At 31.5% G+C, this 21,856-nt stretch overlaps 2 protein-coding genes across 6 annotated transcripts; one reads left to right on the top strand and one right to left on the bottom strand.

Moving 5' to 3' along the window:
* Positions 1–397: 397 nt before the first annotated feature.
* LOC137808443 (B-box zinc finger protein 18) lies at positions 398–9,768 on the bottom strand. 3 transcript variants are annotated; one of them, XM_068609559.2, is made up of 5 exons: positions 9,453–9,750; positions 8,609–8,705; positions 8,407–8,522; positions 8,060–8,302; positions 398–708 (listed from the first exon to the last, which is right to left on the bottom strand). In XM_068609559.2, the coding sequence occupies exons 1-5, from the start codon at positions 9,573–9,575 to the stop codon at positions 697–699; spliced, it is 591 nt and encodes a 196-aa protein (XP_068465660.2). In that variant the 5' UTR covers positions 9,576–9,750; the 3' UTR covers positions 398–696. The 3 variants fall into 3 exon arrangements, with proteins under 3 accessions (XP_068465660.2, XP_068465661.2, XP_090155895.1); XM_068609560.2 differs by lacking the exon at positions 398–708 and adding an exon at positions 6,811–7,210 and having other exon boundaries at positions 9,453–9,768; XM_090299769.1 differs by lacking the exon at positions 398–708 and having other exon boundaries at positions 7,871–8,302.
* A 4,234-nt stretch (positions 9,769–14,002) lies between these two features.
* LOC137808444 (kinesin-like protein KIN-7G) lies at positions 14,003–21,384 on the top strand. 3 transcript variants are annotated; one of them, XM_068609561.2, is made up of 14 exons: positions 14,003–14,240; positions 15,227–15,643; positions 16,181–16,270; positions 16,373–16,473; positions 16,562–16,675; positions 16,749–16,830; positions 16,955–17,022; positions 17,108–17,173; positions 17,271–17,395; positions 18,171–18,507; positions 19,027–19,131; positions 19,223–20,167; positions 20,377–20,696; positions 20,811–21,384. In XM_068609561.2, the coding sequence occupies exons 2-14, from the start codon at positions 15,433–15,435 to the stop codon at positions 21,130–21,132; spliced, it is 2,886 nt and encodes a 961-aa protein (XP_068465662.1). In that variant the 5' UTR covers positions 14,003–14,240; positions 15,227–15,432; the 3' UTR covers positions 21,133–21,384. The 3 variants fall into 3 exon arrangements, with proteins under 3 accessions (XP_068465662.1, XP_068465664.1, XP_068465663.1); XM_068609563.1 differs by having other exon boundaries at positions 14,040–14,240; positions 15,233–15,643; XM_068609562.2 differs by lacking the exon at positions 14,003–14,240 and adding an exon at positions 14,775–14,946.
* The last annotated feature ends 472 nt before the right edge of the window (positions 21,385–21,856 follow it).

The raw sequence follows: 21,856 nt of genomic DNA on the forward strand, positions 1-21,856 counted from the left end.
TTAAGTTCTAAGTATTTAGAATATTTAATATTTAATTTTATACAATCAAACCTTCTTCTTTTTTTCTTTTTTTGAACCATGAAAAAATTTCGGAAAAATTTCGAGAATTATCGGAAAAAATTTGAGAATTTTGGAAAATTTTTGAGATTTTTCAAAAATGATTTTTTCATCAAACCTTTTTTATTTACAACATAACTTTATTATAATGTACAATAAATAATATATTTAATTATTTTTTTATAATAAATAAATTTACATAAAATAAATAATAATAGTAATGGACATACACATGACATAATAAAAATTATATACACAGGAATGTGACCTATTTTTTTTTAAAAAATTAATTAAACATTACTATAAAACCTGATATCTTAATTAAGCTAATAGACATGTATTTTTAATAGGATTTAAAACATGTTTATTGATGTGTTTTTGGCTAATATCATATATGATTTCATAATACAGTATCTAACTTAACATAATAACATTTTACAATTATAAAAAGACATAGTAAATTGTCTCATCTATTTACATCCTAAATTGTCCTAAAACGTATTGGTTTTTTTTTTCTTTCTCATTTGAACTTCTCAAACTCTTAACTAAAAGCATCTCTGGTTCTTCTTGTGGGAAAAAATGATAGAGGCTTCTGTTTCCCCATGCAATGTGAGAGGGCCAAAAGAAGAGGAACATCTCTTAACTGTAATACTGAACGGAAAACACATGCAAATTAGAGAAATACAAAATTTACTTACAATAGTTCAATATAAACAGTTTGATCGTTGTTAGAGTGACCACCATTTAAAGAAAGCAATAAAAAATTTCACAAGTAAACCATATTCGTGCACACAACAAGATATCCTAATTTAAGGGAATATGCATGCTCTCGTATTTGATACTATACCAAGTTTGTTTTGGCTTTTATATATATATGAATTTATGTTAGATATTATTATACAACTTGACATTTAAGTTAAACTGACACCTCAAATAACAACAATAATTTGTTATCACATGAAAAAAATATTATTAAAAAAAATACAAGAATAAGAAAAAAATTATGTTAACAAAAACAATACATACATATAGCTAAATTATATCTATTCATTGTGGAAATTTTTTTTTCTATCAACTTAGTGTATTTTCAAGTTGTCCCTTTCATCCTGTTATATACTTTAAATATATAGAGACTTGGACAATAAAACCATGAATAAACATTGGACAATTCATTATAGAAAGATAATACTTTTACATTCCTAGAAAAAAATATATAAACTTTACAACTCATTTTAATATATATATTAAAAAAATTAAGTTAAAAAGTAAAATAAATATGATTAAAATATTATTATTTTAAGTTGTTAAAAAAAATATGTGTTTTTGTTTGGTGGGTGTCAAAGTATCACGATTCTTCATTTTATGTGCGATCTTATACTATTCTCAATCATGGAATTTTATATGTATGTGCGATCTTATACTATTTTTAACCATGGAATTTTATTTGTATTGCTCTCATCACAAAACCCTTCCCCTCTACCACGCATTTATTTCTTTCCTGCCACATGCACCATACAAATTGTGGCTACTTGCAAACCAACATTACACAATGGTTCTACAATCATTTTGACTAGTCATGCAATAATCATATTGAAGACCATTGATATTAGATTAGTAAATAAGTTTTGTAAAGGTTGTTAATATTCTACTTATTAATCTTGTATAGAACATAGGATGCATTGTCTCTCGTTGATTCTCTCTGCTACCAACTAGAAACGTATACAGACTTATAGGTTGTTGTCTACGTTTTAGCTCATTGTATTAATGTGAAAAACATGTTTATATTATATAGAAGTGACTAATGACATGATTCACAAAATTAGTTATAATTTTTTTTATACATATAGGACATTGTGTGAATGCACTAACATTGTGAGAGAGCATTCATTTGAGATAGAAATGTTTGAGTTATAATATCTGAAGTTTTTTATGTGACTTTGAGGAAGAAGAACTTGTTTTATAGTGAATTGTTTGTGGATGCATATTAAAGTAAGTTCATTAATAATCTTGATGAACCGGTCTAACTTGTGTATTTTTATTCTTTCTTTTTTATTTCTCGTCAATGTTTTTAATGTTTTTAATATTATTGTCATGTTTGTTGATTGTGGTGTTCTTGAGTTTGGTGAACTTTTCCAAAATACATAACAAAATTATATGATGAATAAGGTTCTTTGATTCAATTATGTCTTATACAAAGTACGAAGTTGAGAAGTTTACTAAAGTCAATGATTTTAGATTATGGTGATTTACAATGTGTGCACTTTTTTTCAACAAGGCCTTTCGAAAGTGAATCCAAGATAGATTTTGGGATGCTGGGAAGGATAAGAGAATTTTGTTGAAAATAACTTACAATGCTATTATTTTTAACCTTGACGATAAGGTATTAAGGTAGGTGTCAAAGGAAAATATAGTTGCAATACTATAAACTGTACTCGACAGGAGTATTTGGGATCTCGGTCCAAGCACTTGGGTGTGGTCAGCTCGGGTTTTGGACAAGTATGGGCCAAAGGGTGGATCATGAGTTTGATTCGGATATTGGTAGTCAGCTCAGGAAAAATAATTAAAGATAAAATAGGTATTTTATTCTAGTTGTAATACATATGTTAGTTAAATACAAATAAAAAGTTGTTGAGAATAATGTTGTTAGCACCCGAGAATAATAGTGTACATGTAAATAGAATATTTTCTTGTTGTTAACACTTGAAGATTAGAGGTGCACGTGAACAAGTGATTTTTCTGTTATGGTTATATGCTTTTTGTTGAGGTTATACTTTCATTGGTAGAAGTTGTATCTATAAAAAAGGGCTTGAGATCCCCGGTAAAGGTACATTGTTTCTGAATAATTAAGACTGAAACTAATTTGATATTTGAATGTTCTCACTGACTTGATCGTCGGAGTGTGATCAACAGGTAGAACCCCTTTATCCTAGCGAAGCGGCACCTTGAAGCAACAATTGGAGACAAAGCAGAAGAGTAACTTACCCATTCAATCCGTTCGAAGTCAACCGACGAGAACATAAACTAAGCTTGAAGTCTTTATATGACGAAGTCTCTAGTGAATAATCTAGTTCAATCAAGTCGAACCCTACACTTATAAACCACTCATTCTTAAAAATAATAATTATATGTAAAAAAGTAAAACATATTATAATAAAAGTTAAAAAAAATTATTAAAAGACATGTATTATAATTTATATATCACATCAGTATATATATAAAATTTATAATTAATTTCATTAATATAACTTAAATTTTTAAAATACATATATTTTTTATTTTTTTATTTAAAATTATTTTACTTTTAAAGCAAACCAAAATAGTCACTTGATCTGATATAGGGTCGATTTGAGCCAAAAAAAATTATATTGTATTTATAATATGGGTTGAGCTAATATAAATTTATTAGGCAATTCATTACACCAGGTTAGGCCAGATTGTTTGACACCTCTAATCTTACCCAATATTTTATTCATTCTTATACTTTGAGCATCTCAAATTTAACCTTGTCCCTATAATGACTTGACCTCAAATATTTTCTTTAGCTCCAACTATTTTTAGCTCAACTTCACACTTTAAATATCCTTACACCGACTTAACATTTTAAGTACTAAGTCAAGTTTTAGGTCTTGAACACTTAATTTGTACTGGTAAACCTACTTGGAATTAGGGGTGAGAAATTGTATCCCTTCATTTTTCTATTGCAAGAAAATGCCAAATTTTAAATTTGTGTGTCAATAAATTTATATATATTAATGACTCCATTATCAAATGAGACATATCTTCTCACTCACCTTAGGTTTCCTCTTCCTTCAAGCTCATCTCACCTCCTCCTTCAAGTTTGCATGTGACAACTATGACGATGAAAACTTACTCTTTAAAATTCACACATGAACATGTAACACCCATGAACAAAACTCATCTCACCTTACTTTAGGGTTTCTCCTCCTTCAAGCTTGGAACATGACAACTACGAGACATCTCACACACAATGTCAATTAGGTTTTCATCTCTTAAGGTATGGTTTTTTCCTTCTCTCCCGAAAGGTTTTCAGTTTTTATTGTTATGCTATTGCTATAATATGGCATATGAATGTGTAGGCCAAGTCACATGTTTGGAGTTATGTGGATCAAACAAATTTATTAGGCATATGAATCAAACAAAATAATACACAATTGTTAAAGAGACTATTTCATTCCAATTCATTTTTTAAAAGTTAAATGTGACCTTAACATAAGAGTCTTTATTTTTTATTATGTTGCTTTTCTTTATTAATATTTTCTTCCAAATTATATGCGATGGTCTTTTTCCCCCTCATTATTTCTACTACTTCAATGCATTTGTGTTCATGATTGTTGAACTTGTAACCAAGATTTTTCTAATCTCTAGTCCCATAATTTACTAGTTGAACAACATTCTTTGGGCAAAATAGCTCAAGATAAAACAATACTTATTATCTAAATCTCTAAAATATTTGTTATTTTCTTATCATATATTTCTTCATTTGACAATATCATTGCATAAAAATATGAATAAAATAAAAGTATATTGCTTTTTATCTTTCAGAAACTGAAAATTGTCATATTTAACTAGAATCTTACTATCATTAAACCTCTACTAAAGTTTTTCTATTTTTCCATGCCTTGAATCATAAATAGTTTCAAGAATTTCAATTTATAGGTTATGTGGCTTAATAATCTTCTAATAAATTATATTTGTTTAAACTTTATGTTTTTTCTATTAGAATTGAGCCAATTAGTATTGTCAATATCATCTGTAACAGATTGTTCGCTAACTTATTCATCAACTAAACTCATTGCTAAATTCTTTTCATGCCGAGTAACAATTTTATCAAGAACACCACATTGAGACTGAGTTAATTTTTTGAACATTTATCCTTTTTTTCATATTTTTAAAACCAAATTCATATATTATATTTTACATTTTCCATTGCAATTCTATAAAGTGTAAAAATATAATAATAAAAATAATAAGAAATATAAATTAACAAATTTTGCAAAGTAAATAATAGAAAAGTATGAGTAGATAGGACTGAAAATAAAATAGAACTACACATTGTTATTTCCTAAATAACAATTTCATATCAATTATTCAATTGAGATATCAGATAGTTTAAAAAATTCAAAAGAAAAATGATTAAACTAAAAGTTAAAAAACTGGTTGACTATAAAGGTTGAAATAAGGCATTTTAGAATTTAGGTCGACTTAATTATACATTTAAAAAAGAGTATATATAATAATAACGCTTTACGCATTAGAAAATTTTCTTTAAATATGTTAATGGACCTATACTTATATATAGAGGTTAGTAACAAATATGTAACATTAAAATATTACTCTAAAAATCTTAATATAAATATTTTATCATTACAAATAGTATTTTAAAAAATCATTCTTTAATGTCCAACTATTTTTAAATAGATGGTGCAACTACAAATTATTTAACATTGAATCAAAATATATTTCAAAAATTGAAGTATGTTTAAAATATTTTTTTTGGAATGATGGAATGAAGTAATTGATTCAAACTTTATTAGTATCTGAACCAAACTATGTGGACTTTTTTGCACGTTTTATCTTAGACTAGCTCTCTTTTACATAATTATTCTGACTTTTTAGACCCCATTAAGAAAGCAGAGAAAAAAAATGCTGCTTACACACTAGTTTCTCTGTCATTCAATTATATATACCTTTCGAAGCATATTAACCATAGGGTAGTATCCCTGCTGAGCATTGATTTAAAGTGGAGGGACCACAGACTAAAACAGAGTAATGCCAACCAAGTTCCATGTGTTGTCGTTGTTGTAGTTGGTGTTTTGGACCAATACAATAAAAGGAGAGAAAATTTGCACCATCTTTTGTTAGGATGTCCCTTTCTTGAGTTTCAAGAAAGATGTGCTCCAAAGCAAAGAGATAAGGGTCATGAAAGTAAATGAATGAAAAGAAAAAAATGGAAGAGACAATTAGATACTGAATATGTTTCGGTTCCCCGAATGGCTGAGACACACATAAATAAGTAGTTGCAACAGTGAAGGTCATCATTATAGTAGTAAATGATGGTGCCTTTCAGAGATAGACAAGTGCTCAATAATTCAATATTTCCACATGTGTAATAAGCCAACTGAGTCTTTTGAAGATAAACAAGTAAAGCTAGAAATCAAGGCTACTTCTACTTCCAACCTTGAAACAAAATGTCTTAATCAATCAATCAAAGAACTAGGAAAAAATAAAAGATTTCAGATGCGACAACCTACCACCATAGGTGGTTTGGCTAAAGTTTGAGTTATTATACTCTCTATATCTACCCTTCCCTACCCCGTGTTTGTTGGAAATATAAGAGAAACACTGTGTTGTATCGTGATAAATAAGACTTCCCTGTAAGCAAATTCAATTCAAGTGATCTGTGGTGCAACCCTTTATTCAGTTTGCTCATCAAGGTTTATACACTGCGTGTTTCAACCTATGCACTCAAGATCAAACATGTTGAAACTTCACAAACAATCCCCAGAAAATTCTAAAAGAAAACAATCCCAAAAAAGTTCCAAAAGAAAGACAGAAAAAAATATTGTAGAAAGAATGTATTCTCGTCTCACATAGTCTCTCGTGATTGTTCTATGTATACTCCATTGGATATATGTTTCTGTTAGCCACCATTAAAACACAACTTCCAGCCTTTTGAGAACAAAATCAATGGATTTAAAAGACTACAATTATCATGATATTGAATCTTACAACTGACAAAACCACTTTGAACTTTATAAGAAATATAAAAGATATTAAACCTCTAATTCATTGTCATAAAATAATTTCAATAATATGAATAAATAAAAAGATTAATTGCCGTTATTCCAACGTGTTGGCTTTTTCAATGGCACAAAAATCCTTCGAACCTTAAAAGTTACCACACAATCCATTGCATGGGGATTAAAGATTTACAGTTAACAATGCTAAGCAGTAACATATGTGTTAAAATAGGAAATTGGTCTCCACCATACTCCTCAAATGACTTGATGATCCAACACATTTGAGAGAATAGGATTGTGAACACAGTAGTATGGCAATGCATGAGAAATATATAAAGCCTTTCCACTTTAAAGATATCTGGTGTATGATCCTGTTGCAACTGCATTTATTGCTGCCAAGATAGACAAACATTCCTGAGAAATGTGTATGCCACTACATGTTATGCATACTGTAACATGGATATGTGTAGTAGTACAAAAGTTACATGGTTCTACTTTACTTTCTTAGTCACCGGTTGACTGCACTCTAGATGAAAAGAGGAGGGATATAGAATGGGAGTCATAAAAGGGTCTTTTAATTGTTCTCTATATCATTCTTTACTTCAACTCTCTAACCAAACAATGGTTAAGCAACAGACGAGCAGAAATTTCAGTGTTGTTAGGCGGAACATTGACCCAGCGTTACAACAGGTTCTTACCATATAGAGAAATCAATTTCTAATGTTTTGCCAGGATTTACTGGTCCCTACTTCAGAAGGAAGAAGCAATTCCTAAAAGTACGTAAAATTCCTTTTTACCAGTGTAACTTTTCTTTACGTCAATATATATCTGAAGGATTTTCCATCCCACAATTAGGAAAACATACTAATAGTCCTTGGAGGTTGCTAAACTGCTTATTCACTAAACAACTAGGTACCCGAGGTTGAATGATGCCATGACAGCCATGCTTTAAATGACGTTTAGTTAATCGTTTAACACGATAACTAATTGAAGACAACATAACACTAGAGATGAATGCAACAACAATTTCAAGGCAATGATCCAGGTTCAAGTGTAGTAAGATGAAATTCTGCTATTTGAGTCAAAACTTCATAAATTCATTATCCTAGTAAGACTTTAAAGAGGAGATGTGCTTGCAATATATGCAAGTACCTGAAATGATTACATTTATGTGCAACATACCCATAGCAGAACATACTTTCTAACTAGTAAGGCAAAAATTACTTTTCTTGCATCCTAACCTGATTATTTGATGCTGGCTCATGTATTCTCTGAGGCTTCATGTTCAAATCAATCATTTTGGTTCCCATCATGGCATGCTCATCAGCATTGGGTTCTGGCGTCAGAATCAGAGGCATCCTGTAATTTTGCTGTTTCTCTCCCATTTTTATTTTGGGCAGTGCATTTTGTCCTCTTTTAGTCTCACCTGGATCCAGAGGCTGTGAAGCTGGGTTTTCTGACTTACCAGGTTTATCTCCTGGAAACTATGTTGCAAGCAGACATTAATTTTTTTTCTTAAAACAAAAGGCATCACTAAGACCCTCCTAAACCATGGCCAATTCATGTTTGCAAGGAGAGAAATACATACCTCAACTCTCTGCCTAAAAAGAAGATATCTTTCGTGTGTCCTTTTACCTCCAACATGAACTATCATATCACACTGCAAGCAGAGGGAACTTCCATCTGTCTCACAATAGAAGAAAGCTGCATCCAGATTCAAAGGAAAAAACAGCAAATGAGGAAAAAGAATATGAGAATCAGAATGAGGATAGTGAAAGAAGAGTATCTACCAGGTGCATTCTCACAAATGTCGCAGCGCGGCACATCACTTGGACTTGCTAGACCAACCCTTACATGCCGGCTTGCTAGCTTATTACACATGTGAACCTGCCACCCCAACATAGTTTAAACTGTGAGCCACTGTTTGAAAGATTTTGACCAGGAAAGGAAAAGCCAAGACATTAAGTAAACCTTCGAAAGATTTTGACCAGGAAAAGCCAAGACACGAATTAAACCAACTTGGATTTCAGAACTACCCAAGTCCAAAGAAAGATAATTTGATAAAAAAAAGCATTTACCTATTATGAAGCAACATCAAAATAGGTGAGTTAAATTCAAGTCCTTCAATTTGAAGTACCATTTAGGCATAACAGCCCATAGGTACTTACTTTTAGTAAGGAACTTTCTGCTTTCTCGAAGTTCAGCCAATGATTCCAACACTTTTTGGCATAACCAAGTGGTATGCCTTGACACAGCACTAAAGTTGCGCCTTGGTAACCGATTCGTCATAGATTCAAATCCAGAAATAACCTCTTTACCTTGAAAAGACAAGGTCATGTATAATCCAGAAGTATAGTTGACCCTTTTCCATACTAAAGGGAGGATCAAACACTAGACTTGATTAAGGGATGTCACACAGCATTTGGTTCAATAATTTCAACATTGTTAAGTCTTGGTTAAAGCTTTGTGGGTGAAAAAAAGACGAAAACTTCCACTAAATGGAACAAAATTGATAAAATGAATGTAAAAGAAGCATGAAAGGTTGAGAAAAGAAGATAGTATATAAGAGACATTGAGGGAGCAACATGAATGGATAGTTGATCGAGTAAGAAAGAAAAGGGTGGAGAATTGCACCTTCTTATCACAGGCACGGCATAGGGCGGCCTCATCGGCGGCGCAGAAAACGATAGCGGCGGCGCTCTCACAAGCATCACAAAGCGTTCGCATAATTGAAGTTGAAGGTGTGTTGTTTTGCATGATCCAAGAGAGAGAGATGCATATGTTTGTTTATTTATTGTTAAAAATTCAGAAGCAGTGACACAATAAATGTGTGTTTGTCAATTTTGTTGGTCTGAGAGATTACTTCTCAGCCACAAATTGAAAGCCACTCTGTCTCTGTGCGGTGTTGTGTGGCCTTGACAGCACCTCTCCCATTATTCTCTTCCTAAACGATTCATATCGCACCTGAGTGGGACCCATTTAATGCTCTTTATTTATGCTTAAACTCAAAAATCAAAATCTTTTGCTTATTTCAATAAACAATCCATCCACTTCCAAACCCTTTCAATACTCTCATATTAAACATCTATATTTATATATAAAATTTTAACTCAATTATTTAATTATTTAGATTTTAAATTTGATAGAAAAAAAACTTTATAGCTAATTAGATACCAATTTATAAAATCACTAAATAAAAATCAATTTTAGAGATAAAAAATAATTAGTTGCTATAATAATTAAATTATAAACCATTTTATAGACTAAAAAAATTATTGGTTTCTAAATTAGTTTCTATTATTGATAAATAGTTTCTAAATTGATATCTAATTAGCTACCAAGGTTTTAACTACCAATTATTTAGATTCTAAATTTGGTAACAAAAAACTTTGGTAACTAATTAGATACCAATTTAGAAACTATTTATCAATAATAAAAACTAATTTAGAAACCAATTTTTTTAGTCTCTAAAATAGTCTCTAATTTATTCACTCAACCCATCTTTTGGCTTCCAAAAAAATTAGATTTTGAAATGACAACTAACATAATTTTATAAGAGAAATGTTACATTAGACATTCTAGCAGCCTTTCGACAAAAGCCAGCACCCACACCATACTTAGATAAGGACATTAATCTCAATTAAAGAGATAATAAAACGATATCAACGTCTATTGGGCCTGTTTGGGCCATCTTGGCACGACAAAACCCATCAGAGTAGTATAAATAAGGGAGGAACCCTCATGGTGAAAGAGAATGTTATTTTGAATCTTGAACTATACTATTGATATTGATCTCAACTGACTTAAACGTTGAAGTGTCTTTACAGGTACTTCTCCCGCCTAAAAAATAATAGAAGGATAGTCGAACTAAAAGGAAAAACAAGATAAATTATATAAATAATATTCGATCTCAAATAAATTTGTAAGAATTGTTATCTTAAATATATACATAAATAAATGGAAGAAAAACAAGAAAGTTTGTTATCTTGAATATAAACATAAATAAATGGAAGAATAATGTGAAAAACAATTATGCAATGCAATACCCATCAGACTCAACAATGTTTGGTTTCACTTTAAAATTTCATATTTTGTTTTTAATGTGAAAAATTGAATATTTCCAAGTAATTTTAATTTTAATAGAAAATAACATTTTAAAAATATTGTTAAATTTTTTTAGTAACATTTGTTTAATAAAAAATAAATTATAAAATTTAATTTGAAAATTTTGTAGTAAGCTTCTTTTAATAAAAAACACAACATTCTAAAAATGTTTCTAAATTTTTTTATTTTAATAAAGACAGCATTGCAAAAATATTACTAATTTAAATATTTTGTAAAGCTCTAAAATTATTACTAAAAAATTTTAATAACAATTTTTTAACAAAGGCAAGGTTATAACAATTGTAAAATTTTGCAACATTAAACAAAAGTTCTTAAATTATTTATTTTAAAATAAAATAGTTTTTTAATAAATTATACAGACAAAAATTCTCTTTATTAATGTTGATTTTTATTATAACTGAAACACATTACTAGTATAGTGTAATATATTTAGTTAAATTTAGTATTTACAAAAATAATTTAAAAACCATAATATCTTTATTATCATTATTATCTATATACTATTCAAATGATAAATTTTCTTATATGATCATCCTTATTTAGTGTTTGAGAAGGATAATATTATAAAGGCTACAAATAAAATGTGAATTAAAGTTGAAAAGGGCTATGAAATGTGCATAAGGAGTATTTTAGCCTAATAATATGAGATATGTTAGGGACATGAATTTATGGTGAAACCAGAGTAGTGTGGAACCATTAACAATACCTAAGTGCAATAGCTATTAATTCTAAAACTGCTATAAGCCATTAAGACATGGAATGAAAATCTATTTCTGGGTGCTTCAGTAATATAGGTATGGAATTAAATTAAATAAGATGGAAATTATAAGTATAAAGATCACACATGCAAAAGAGTTATAAATATAAAAACAACAGTAGAATAAATATAATTTTAAAAAATAAATAAAATATAAATAAATTTAAGTTTATGAATTTACTAAAAATAAAAAGATATGAATTTACTAAAATTGTTAAATTTATACTTAAATTTAAAAAAATATAATATGCATTTGAGTTACTTTTATCTATACATTACAAATAAATGTGTATGTGGTGATTGTTATTTTTTTTATAAAATGATGTTTATATTCGTTAAAATATATGTGTGTAGCGATTTTGTGTATGTTCATAGATATGACCGCCACAAAATATAATATGAGAGTTTATTACAAACCGTCCGTCCTAGCATGCATTATATAATATCTTGTATAAAATGATGATTTTAAACATGTAATTTATATCAACTATAAATATCGTAATTTTCTAATAGGGTAAAACAATTCCAACACTTTAAACGTCACTATATACTATATAATATGATATTTATATATTAAATAGTGAATATTTATTTAAAAAATATCACAGTAATATATATATATATATATTATTTATAGTAATATTTGGGTTTGATTTTCACGGACGGTATTAATATTCTGATTTCAAGTCTATTAAGATAATATTACTAGGTTAATTATCTCAGGTATTGTCCGCTTTAAAGTTCATTCATTTGACATGAATTTTTAAGCGATATGAAACGTGTTGAGTGTAGTGGAACAACTATTATAATTTGTATAATAATTTTAATAAATGTAACTAAGAAAAGAAAATAATTTGAAAAGTACTAAGTGGTGTAGTGAAGAATGTACGAGTTTGTTTTCCAAGGATCGATCATCATGGACCAGTTTTTGGATCTTAGCCCCTTGTCTCTGTACCCTCAACTCAACAACCAAATAACATCACAGCTTGCTCTGTGTCCTATTGGTTTCCAGAAGAAAAATTGTGTGACAAAGTAATTATGAAGACGTATGATAAAAACACAGGAGTTTGGTTTCTAAGCATTGATCATATAAGAATTTGTATACGGTGATTTCCAATTAAGGTAATCTCAAACGCAGGTGTTGTACCAAATTTGGATTCAATGATTAATTTTTTCACACCTTTCTTCCTACAAACTTGTGGCTTCTAGTGTTATACATTGGATAAAACACGAAAAGATAATATTTCGTACGAAAAACAGAGTGTAGAAGTTGAAATTATGTTGGAGGTAAGTGTGGTGCCGTAGTACAGTGGTTATCTTTTTTCACACACACACGTCAACGACTGCACCTGTAAAAGTTGAAAAAAAGAAGGTACCACGTGCATGTGTTTCACCCATTTATTTATGCTCTCTTCTCTTCCTACATAATTCAACCCATCTCCTTTCTTTTCCTTTTTTGCCTCTCATTAAATGTTACATTTATTTCTAATCTATTTACAGATACGATACGGACACAAAAATATATATAATTTTTAAAATATAAAACACGAATATATATATATTATATAATTTATATAATTTAAAATTATATAAATTAAAAATAAATATTTATATAAAAAATATGTTTGAGATTCTTTTGAATTTTGGAAGCATAAAGATATTCTTTTATGATAAATTCAAAAGAATTTATTTCTTATTTTTTAATTATAATAAAAATTTATACAATAAATTTGAGTTCTTATAAAATATTGTATTTATATCTTTTAAAATTGTGTTAGAACCGTGCTAGAATTTTAAAAAATCCAACAAATAATTTTTGAATTAAACACTTCACTAATAAGTGTCTTACGAGTGTGGACACCAATACGTATGTTCGACACGGATACGTCATTTAAGAGAATTATTTAAGCTTATACTACATTAATTAAATTACATTTCGTAATAAATCAAATTATTAAAATATCATTAATATTATTTTATAAAATAGAGTTAAACTTAAAATTAATTTTTTATGATTGTACTAGAATTATATAGAATTTATTTTAGTGAAAATTTATTAGTTTTATTCTGCTCTTGAATTATTTATTGTGTAGTTTTACACATAAATTGATAGTATCGAGAGAATATGTTATAGATTTAAAAAAAATAAAAAATTAAAGATATTTAGCAATGTGAATCAGGTAGACTGGTACAATGTAGCGGGTAGGTTGGTAATTTCCAGCGATTGTGATCTGTGATCTCTGAGCGAGGAGTGTTTGTTTATAGCGCGGTCGTTAAATTTGTTTGAAAAAAAGAAAGAAAAAAGGGTGAAAAAAAATGTAGAGTGAACTGCAACTAACAAATTAAGAGGGAGACGCTATATCTTCTCCTCACTGTTTCAAAAGCACATAACACACTCTCACCATTTTCATGCTTTCACCATTTTCCTTTCTTCTCTTTAACAACGCATCTTACTGCACCTCTCAACAACTTTCAACTTCCATTTTTCCTTTTTCTCACCTTCTTCTCTTACTGTTCGATTTCAGCTTGCGTTTGCGCAGGTGAAGAAATGCTTCGACGTTTTTTTTTTCTTTCAAGTTTTTTTTCCTGCATTTTTATTTTGCTTTTCCGTTCATTTTTTTCAGAACTTGTTTCTCAACTTCCGCATTGTATTTTATTTTTCACACTACCGAGGCTAAAAGCCTTCTCTGTTGTTGCTTATTAAGGCTTATGAATATTATCATCATTCGTGTTGTTGTCTTTATTGATTTGTTAGTATTTGTGAGAGCTTTTTCTTTTTTCTTTTTAATTTGATATAGAGTTTTGTTTTTGCTGAAAATGTGAATTTCCTTGTGCTTGATCCGTACTAATAGATTAATGTTTATTATCTGAAGCTCGGATATTTATTCGGGATCTCCAGTTCTAATTTTAACCGTTTCTTCTTAAACACGGCAAAATTTGCGTCAGATTAACGGTTCAGCAATGAGGCACTTTACAATTATGGTTTTATTTTTAATATAATCTTTTGTTTCTAATTTATCTCCTTTTTTGTTTGGATCATCTTATACATGTTAAATTTAGGAGAACAAGAAGACAATTCTACACAAGAGAAACACGTAGGAATTTTAGTAAGATAATTACATCCATTCAAAATTTTCTTTTCTTCTGGCAATACCATTCCAGATATTTTATTCCTAAATTTCGCAGCACACCAAGTTGGTGAAGAATTTCCTGCAAAACTTGACTCCCTAGTCTTTGTCGCCGTTGGTAACTCTCTAAAACTAAGTCTAAAAGTTCAATGTTCCATGTGAGGGAGAATTTGACAGTCTGTTCTGTGTCTTGGGGAACATCCCAGAAAACTACAATTTTTCGATTAGAATAGGCAGAGCACCGTATTTTTGTGTAAAATTATATGAGCATGTCATGCTGGTCAATTATTATTTTTGGCCCCTCTCTGGTATCTTTGAATTTAAAACTGCGAGAACAATATCATTCTTTTTATTTTCATTTCTTGTTTATGGAGTTGTAACCTTCGATTATTTTGTAGCTGCAGATAATGATTGGGGGTTGAAAGCTTTGGTGGCCCTTGTGTTCCATACCGTCCCAGCAATAGTACAAAACAAGATTCAGAAAACAACTTAAAAAGTAATAAAATAACTGAATGCCGAAGTGGCCTTTTTGGGGTACTTTGAATTCGGGACATGGTTTCGTTGTCACTGGGGGCATTGAAGTTTTAGAGAGAAAGTAGAAGAAATGGGTTCCATTGCAGAGGAGGAGGCAATGCAAGGCTCAGCAGGCAGTGAGGAGAGGATTCTTGTTTCTGTTCGCGTGAGACCTGTGAATGAAAAGGAGCTCGCAAGAAATGATCTGTCTGAATGGGAATGCATTAATGACGCTACCATCATGTACAGGAGCAACCTTTCAGCTACAGAAAGGTCCCTGTATCCAACAACTTATACATTTGGTATGAAGAGGCTAACCTTACGAATCCATGCGTATATTTGCTGATGTTAGGTTTATGTATGAAAGCTTATGGTCGAGATGCAGAATGCTTTGGGCTGAAAACATTTTTGAGTGAATAATAAGTTAGTGGAAACACGGACTTAAATTAATTTGCTTCATACAAGGCTACCAGGGTTGTGAAATTGTTGGGTGTTTTGAATGGTTTTTCATTTATAAGATAAGGCCAAATGAATTAACTTGGAGGATGTGGTAGGAATTCATCATAATTGATGTTGGTGGCGCAAGTTGCTGGAATGTTTCGGGGTTTTCAATCAAGGGCTCTTTGGGATCTTTGTTTAGTCAAAGTTATATAAAACTGTCATAAATCTGGTCGTTTCTATACATGGAAATAGAAGGCGGTTCATTGTTTTTATCCATTTAAACAATTCTACCAACACCATACTCATGGCTTTAATTTCATTAGATCAACATGGGTTAAAAGCTAAAATTAAGTTCCTCTCTTGATTCACCTTAATTTTTTTTTTCTTTTTTGCTGTAGATCGAGTATTTAGTAGTGACGCCCACACAAGGCAGGTGTATGAAGAAGCAGCTAAGGAAGTTGCTCTTTCAGTTCTCAGGGGCATCAACTGTGAGTTTTTTCCCCTTTATCTGCCTTTCTTCCTTCATTAGAATGAACTTCCTTGGAATTCCTATATGGGCTTATTTGGTCTTTGATTAACTATTTGATCAGCAAGCATTTTCGCATATGGACAAACAAGCAGCGGAAAAACACACACCATGAGTGGTGTAACAGAGTACGCTTTAGCAGATATTTTCAACTACATTCAAAAGGTAAATGAAATCTGAACTCATCGATTAATCACTGCATGGCCTTTTCATTGTCAGAACCCTATATTGATTACATTTTGATTTTTCACAGCACGCGGAAAGGGATTTTGTTTTGAAGTTTTCGGCATTGGAGATCTATAATGAATCTGTCAGGGACCTCCTTAGCGTTGACAGTACACCTCTCAGACTTCTTGATGATCCAGAGGTAAATATCTTTTATCAGATTTTTCAAAAAGCTAGTGCTTCTACATTATATTAACAGTTTGCAAGTTGAACAGAAAGGGACAGTTGTTGAGAGACTCACAGAGGAAACTTTAAGGAACTGGAACCATTTTCAAGAACTCATTTTTTTCTGTGAAGGTAAGGACTAAGGAGATTTGCTCTATTAATTTTTGTTTTCGTTTAATTTTCCTCAATACAAATTGAGTTTTTGCCCTGCCAGAGCTGACTGCTAAGTTATCATAAAATTGATTGCATTTTTCAGCTCAAAGGCAAATAGGGGAGACAGCACTGAATGAAGTGAGCTCCAGATCTCATCAGATTCTTAGACTGGTACGTATGTTCCTATTTTTGTGCAAGGGAAAAGAAGTTAATTGGACCTCATTGCTAAGATTTCCTAAATAATGTGATTCTTCAGACAGTTGAAAGTTCTGCAAGTGAATTTATGGGAAATGACAAAATGAGCTCCCTTGCCGCTTCTGTGGTACGACTGATTCACTCTGATTACAGAAAAATATAGAAGAATACTTTTTTATGTTGAAGAACAGTAATCGAAACTAAATATTTTTCCCCGGGTACAGAATTTCGTTGATCTTGCTGGGAGTGAGCGGGCATCCCAAACTAATTCAGGTGGTACGAGGTTGAAAGAGGGTTGCCACATAAATCGTAGTTTACTAACTCTAGGAACTGTCATCCGCAAACTGAGGTTAGCTTATGAAGTTTGCATTTCAATATATATTTTACTCAACTAAATGCATACTGTCTCCACATACGTTTAGCCTTATCCAGAACTTTACCCCACAAGCAACCAATCTTTGAGCATGTTTGAAATAGCAGAGATAAGTGTTGTTGGAAGATTGTTCACTGTTTTATAAACATATAGCTTTTTTTGGCTACATGAGGTTACTTTTCTTATAATGACATATGGTGATTTCTTAACCCCCTCTTCAAAATTCAAATATGAGGTGATTTTTTTTATTTACTGATCTTTACAACGCTAGAACCTGCAAAACTGTATTAATACAAAAAAGGAAACCACCATAGTTTTTCTGTCGTCTTTCTCTCTTTTTTTTCATCATCTGTCATTTCACTGTTCACTTGTATGCATGTTCATATAGATTAACTGGTGAGCTTTTTCTCTGTTTTTATAGATATACTCTAATTGTGGTACAAAAAGATTATAGATAATAAATATTGACAACCAATGAAAGACACAAATATTTACCATTTAATGCCGAAAACACTAGGACACTACTTAATCGTTAATTTACATTATTATTATGCAATAATCTGGCCATTGACTCTGTTACTACGAAGTTTATTATTATATTGGGAATTATGAAGAGAAGAAACGTTTTCAAACTTTTTTTCATTAACTGACCGAATGTGTCAATACAATCAATGTTTGATATATAAAGAATCTTTTGTACTCATTTTTAAGAAACATTGCTTTAACCTAAAAACAATTATTTTGATGACAGCAAGGGGAGAAATGGACATATTCCTTTCAGAGATTCAAAGCTAACGCGCATACTGCAGTCCTCATTAGCTGGCAATGCTAAAACTGCAATCATCTGCACCATGAGCCCTGCAAGAAGCCATGTTGAACAAACCAGAAATACCCTTTTATTTGCTAGTTGTGCTAAAGAAGTGACAACCAACGCAAAAGTCAACGTAGTGATGTCTGATAAGTTGTTGGTCAAGCAACTGCAAAAAGAGTTGGCTAGACTGGAAAGTGACTTAAAAAATTCAGGGCCAACGTGCCTTAAACCTGATACTTCAGCATTACTGAAGGAAAAAGATCTCCTGATTGAGATGGTAAGGATCAACATTTTCAGAACAAAGATTCATTACGTCTGTCAGAGTAGAATTTATTACGCTAATGAAATATATTAACCACAATGTTACATCATGTAAGTGCATTTCCTTAAAAGGTAAAAGTAGATTTTGCACTGTTTGTAAGATAGTACATTCTTTCCTGATTGTTATTTAATTTAAACTATTTGTTACTAGTCCTGTAATGTTCAGCAGTTCAGGGTTTATTCCACACCTTCCCTGATGTAGACTTTTTATTCTTAGACAACAAGGGTCCCTGAAGTGCTCACAGAACAGCTAGTTTCAGCTGGTCTTTTTAGATATATAAAAAAAAAAAGCATTTTGGTGACATAACTTCAAATGTTTTCCACTATGTATCGTTACTGACCATGTACGCCCAACCAGCAGATGAGTTTTAGAATATATGGGGAATGAGGGCACTATGATTTCCTAAAGTCTGAGCTTGTGTTTCCCTTTTAAGCTGTAAATATGAAACCAGCTGTTGTTCCTCTGTTCTTGCAGTTAAAGAGAGAGGTAATGGATCTGAGGATGCAGCGGGACCTTGCTCAATCTCAAATTAAGGATATGCTTCAAGTGGTTGGAGAAGATACGTCCTCAACTGAATTGGTATGTGTACTATATTTGCCTACTCTAAAGCATTAAAAGTAGTAATTGTCATTCTTTTTTAATTTATTTTATGTTCAAACCCAATATACAGGACAGTTTGGGTAATCAATATCCCAAATTACGTGTGCGAAGTTCATATGACTTTGATAATCAAACTGCCGAGCGACCAAAATTGCCAAGTTTTGACTGCATTGAGAGTGTCAGATCTTTTGATGCATCTCAATATTCAGATGGACATAGCATTAGTTCTGATGAGAACTATTTCCAACTTCCTGATTTGGAAAAGAGTATTCCCGTCAGGATTCCTTCTCCTGTGTTTTCTATTGAAAGTCTTGATGGTGCAAGTAATGATTTGGATCAGAAAAGTGTTGAAGAACAGCACGAAGATAATTTAGAGGAAGGTTGCAGGGAAGTTAGGTGCATTGAGTCAGAAGACATGATTACAGACACCCCTACACATTCAAATCCAGCAGATATAAGTAAAAATGTATACACAGACTCTGTTGCATCATCTCCAACCGTCTCAGGATTAACCGAAGTTGATAACAGATGCAAAGAAAATCTAGATTTGTGGTCAGCTGAGCTAAAGGAAAACAAAGAAATAAACAGCTTAGAAGAACGTTTTGTTCTTCCCTCTCCAGAGAAAATATCTCCATCGCTGACACAAAGTGGTTCATCTTGTTCTAAAGCCGTCAAATTAACCAGAAGCAGAAGTTGTAAAGCGACTCTCATGAGAGATACATCTTCAGATTGGTTTGACCAAGAAGAAATAATTCAGAACACACCCCCAATAGGAAGCGAAAAAGACTTCACTGGAAGACCGGAGGGCCTTCAAAAGACTTATACACTCAATTGTAATGCCAATACTGAGATGTTACCATGGGATGATCACGAGAATTCCCAGGGAAGTACTGTAGATATACTGAATACGAAAACAGATATCGATTACGTAGGTTATGACGACAATTCATTAGCACCGGGAGAAAAGGAAAAAGATGATGGTCTTGAAAGTTCAAATCTGCAAGCGAACCCCGAGGTATGCTTCTAGTTGTTCATCTTCCTTAATTTGTTTTTTTGTGTGTCTTCCTTTGATCCAACTAAGAATGCTTCTAATCTACTATACCGATTCAGTTTTGAATTTTGGTTAACCATGCAAGTGATGGGAAGTAGCATTCCTATATTATTAACCAAGCCCATCCTGTAATGAGATTTCAACCAGTGATTATGACTTAACTTGCATGGCAGGTTCCAGCAACTGGTTTGCAGTCCGATAATACTGCAAAGAAGTTCAAAGATGTCGGTTTGGACCCATTGCAATCTGAGGAAGGAAAACAGTTGGAATGGCCTTCAGAATTTAAGCGGCTGCAGGAAGAGATTATTGGACTCTGGCATGCTTGTCATGTTTCATTGGTTCACAGGACTTACTTTTTCCTTCTATTCAAAGGAGACCCATCAGATTCTATCTATATGGAAGTAGAGCTAAGAAGGCTGTTTTATCTCAAGCAAACTTTTGCCAAAGGGAATGAGACTGTGGAAGACGGACGTATCCTTAACCCTGAAACAAGGTAAGACTTCAAGCATTAATCCTCTTTAAAAAGATTTATGAATTTTTATTTAAACTATAAGTTTCACAACTTTTTGTGATTACAAAACCTACAATGCCTTTCTTTTGCAAACAGCCAGAGGTACCTGAGAGTTGAGAGACAGATGTTGAGCAAACAAATGGAGAAGAAGCTGTCAAAATCTGAAAGAGAGAACTTGTATATTAAATGGGGAATTCGTATAAGTTCAAAGCATAGAAGGTTGCAGCTGTCCCATCGCTTGTGGTCAAAAACAGATGACATAGACCACATTAGAGAGAGTGCCAACATTGTTGCAAAGCTGGTGGGTTCGGTAGAGCCGGATCAGGCTTTCAAGGAGATGTTTGGGCTCAACTTTGCCCCACGGTACACAAAAAAGAAACATTTTGGATGGACAACTAGTATGAAGAATATTTTGTAAGCTTGATTGTCAAAGCAAATTATTTTTTAGGAAGTTTGATTTGGCCATGTAAAAATTCCCCTTTGGCTCCATTTAACATAGGACATTCTTTTTTTCAACCTTCTTAAAACAATCAGATCTCTATTTTATGTTTCTAACTTCAATTGCTGCTTGATTGTAAAGAGTTTATCAGGATGTGCAATTCCTAGCTACAGATTTCTTTTGTACAATGTGCTTACCTAATCATTGAGAACTACCCTTACTGTGTATAAATGAATGCATAGCACTAGTCAACAGTTAGTTTTTATATATAACCTTTTCTTTCACATATCTCGACTTTCACATTTGAGGAATCTATAAAGCATTATCTAGCCTTTGCAATTTGAGTTAGAGACGAAGTTGTTAGAACAAGAGAAGAAAATTATAAAGAAAACTCAATTTTGATTAAATTTCATATGAGAAGTCTAGGTTTTCTTGCGGAGCAAGAAGTTATGATAATAAGTTTTAACCTTATTTGGTCAAGTTCAATAGAGATGGACTCTTGTTAAACTCAGATGATCATTTTGCTAGTTTAAGAGTTACGTTATGTTTGGATCTGCAGATGTACAGTTGCTGAAGACGGAATTGTAGAATGAAGCGCTTGGTTCTACGGATGTGTGAAGAAATGCTAGCAAAGATTTATGCGATGCTACACTGTAGACATCCTTTGTGAGCTACGAAGAAAGCAAGAAGAGAAGGAAATTCA

Source organism: Phaseolus vulgaris, chromosome 3, assembly GCF_051622355.1.
Source record: "Phaseolus vulgaris cultivar YP4 chromosome 3, ASM5162235v1, whole genome shotgun sequence".
NCBI lineage: Eukaryota > Viridiplantae > Streptophyta > Magnoliopsida > Fabales > Fabaceae > Phaseolus > Phaseolus vulgaris.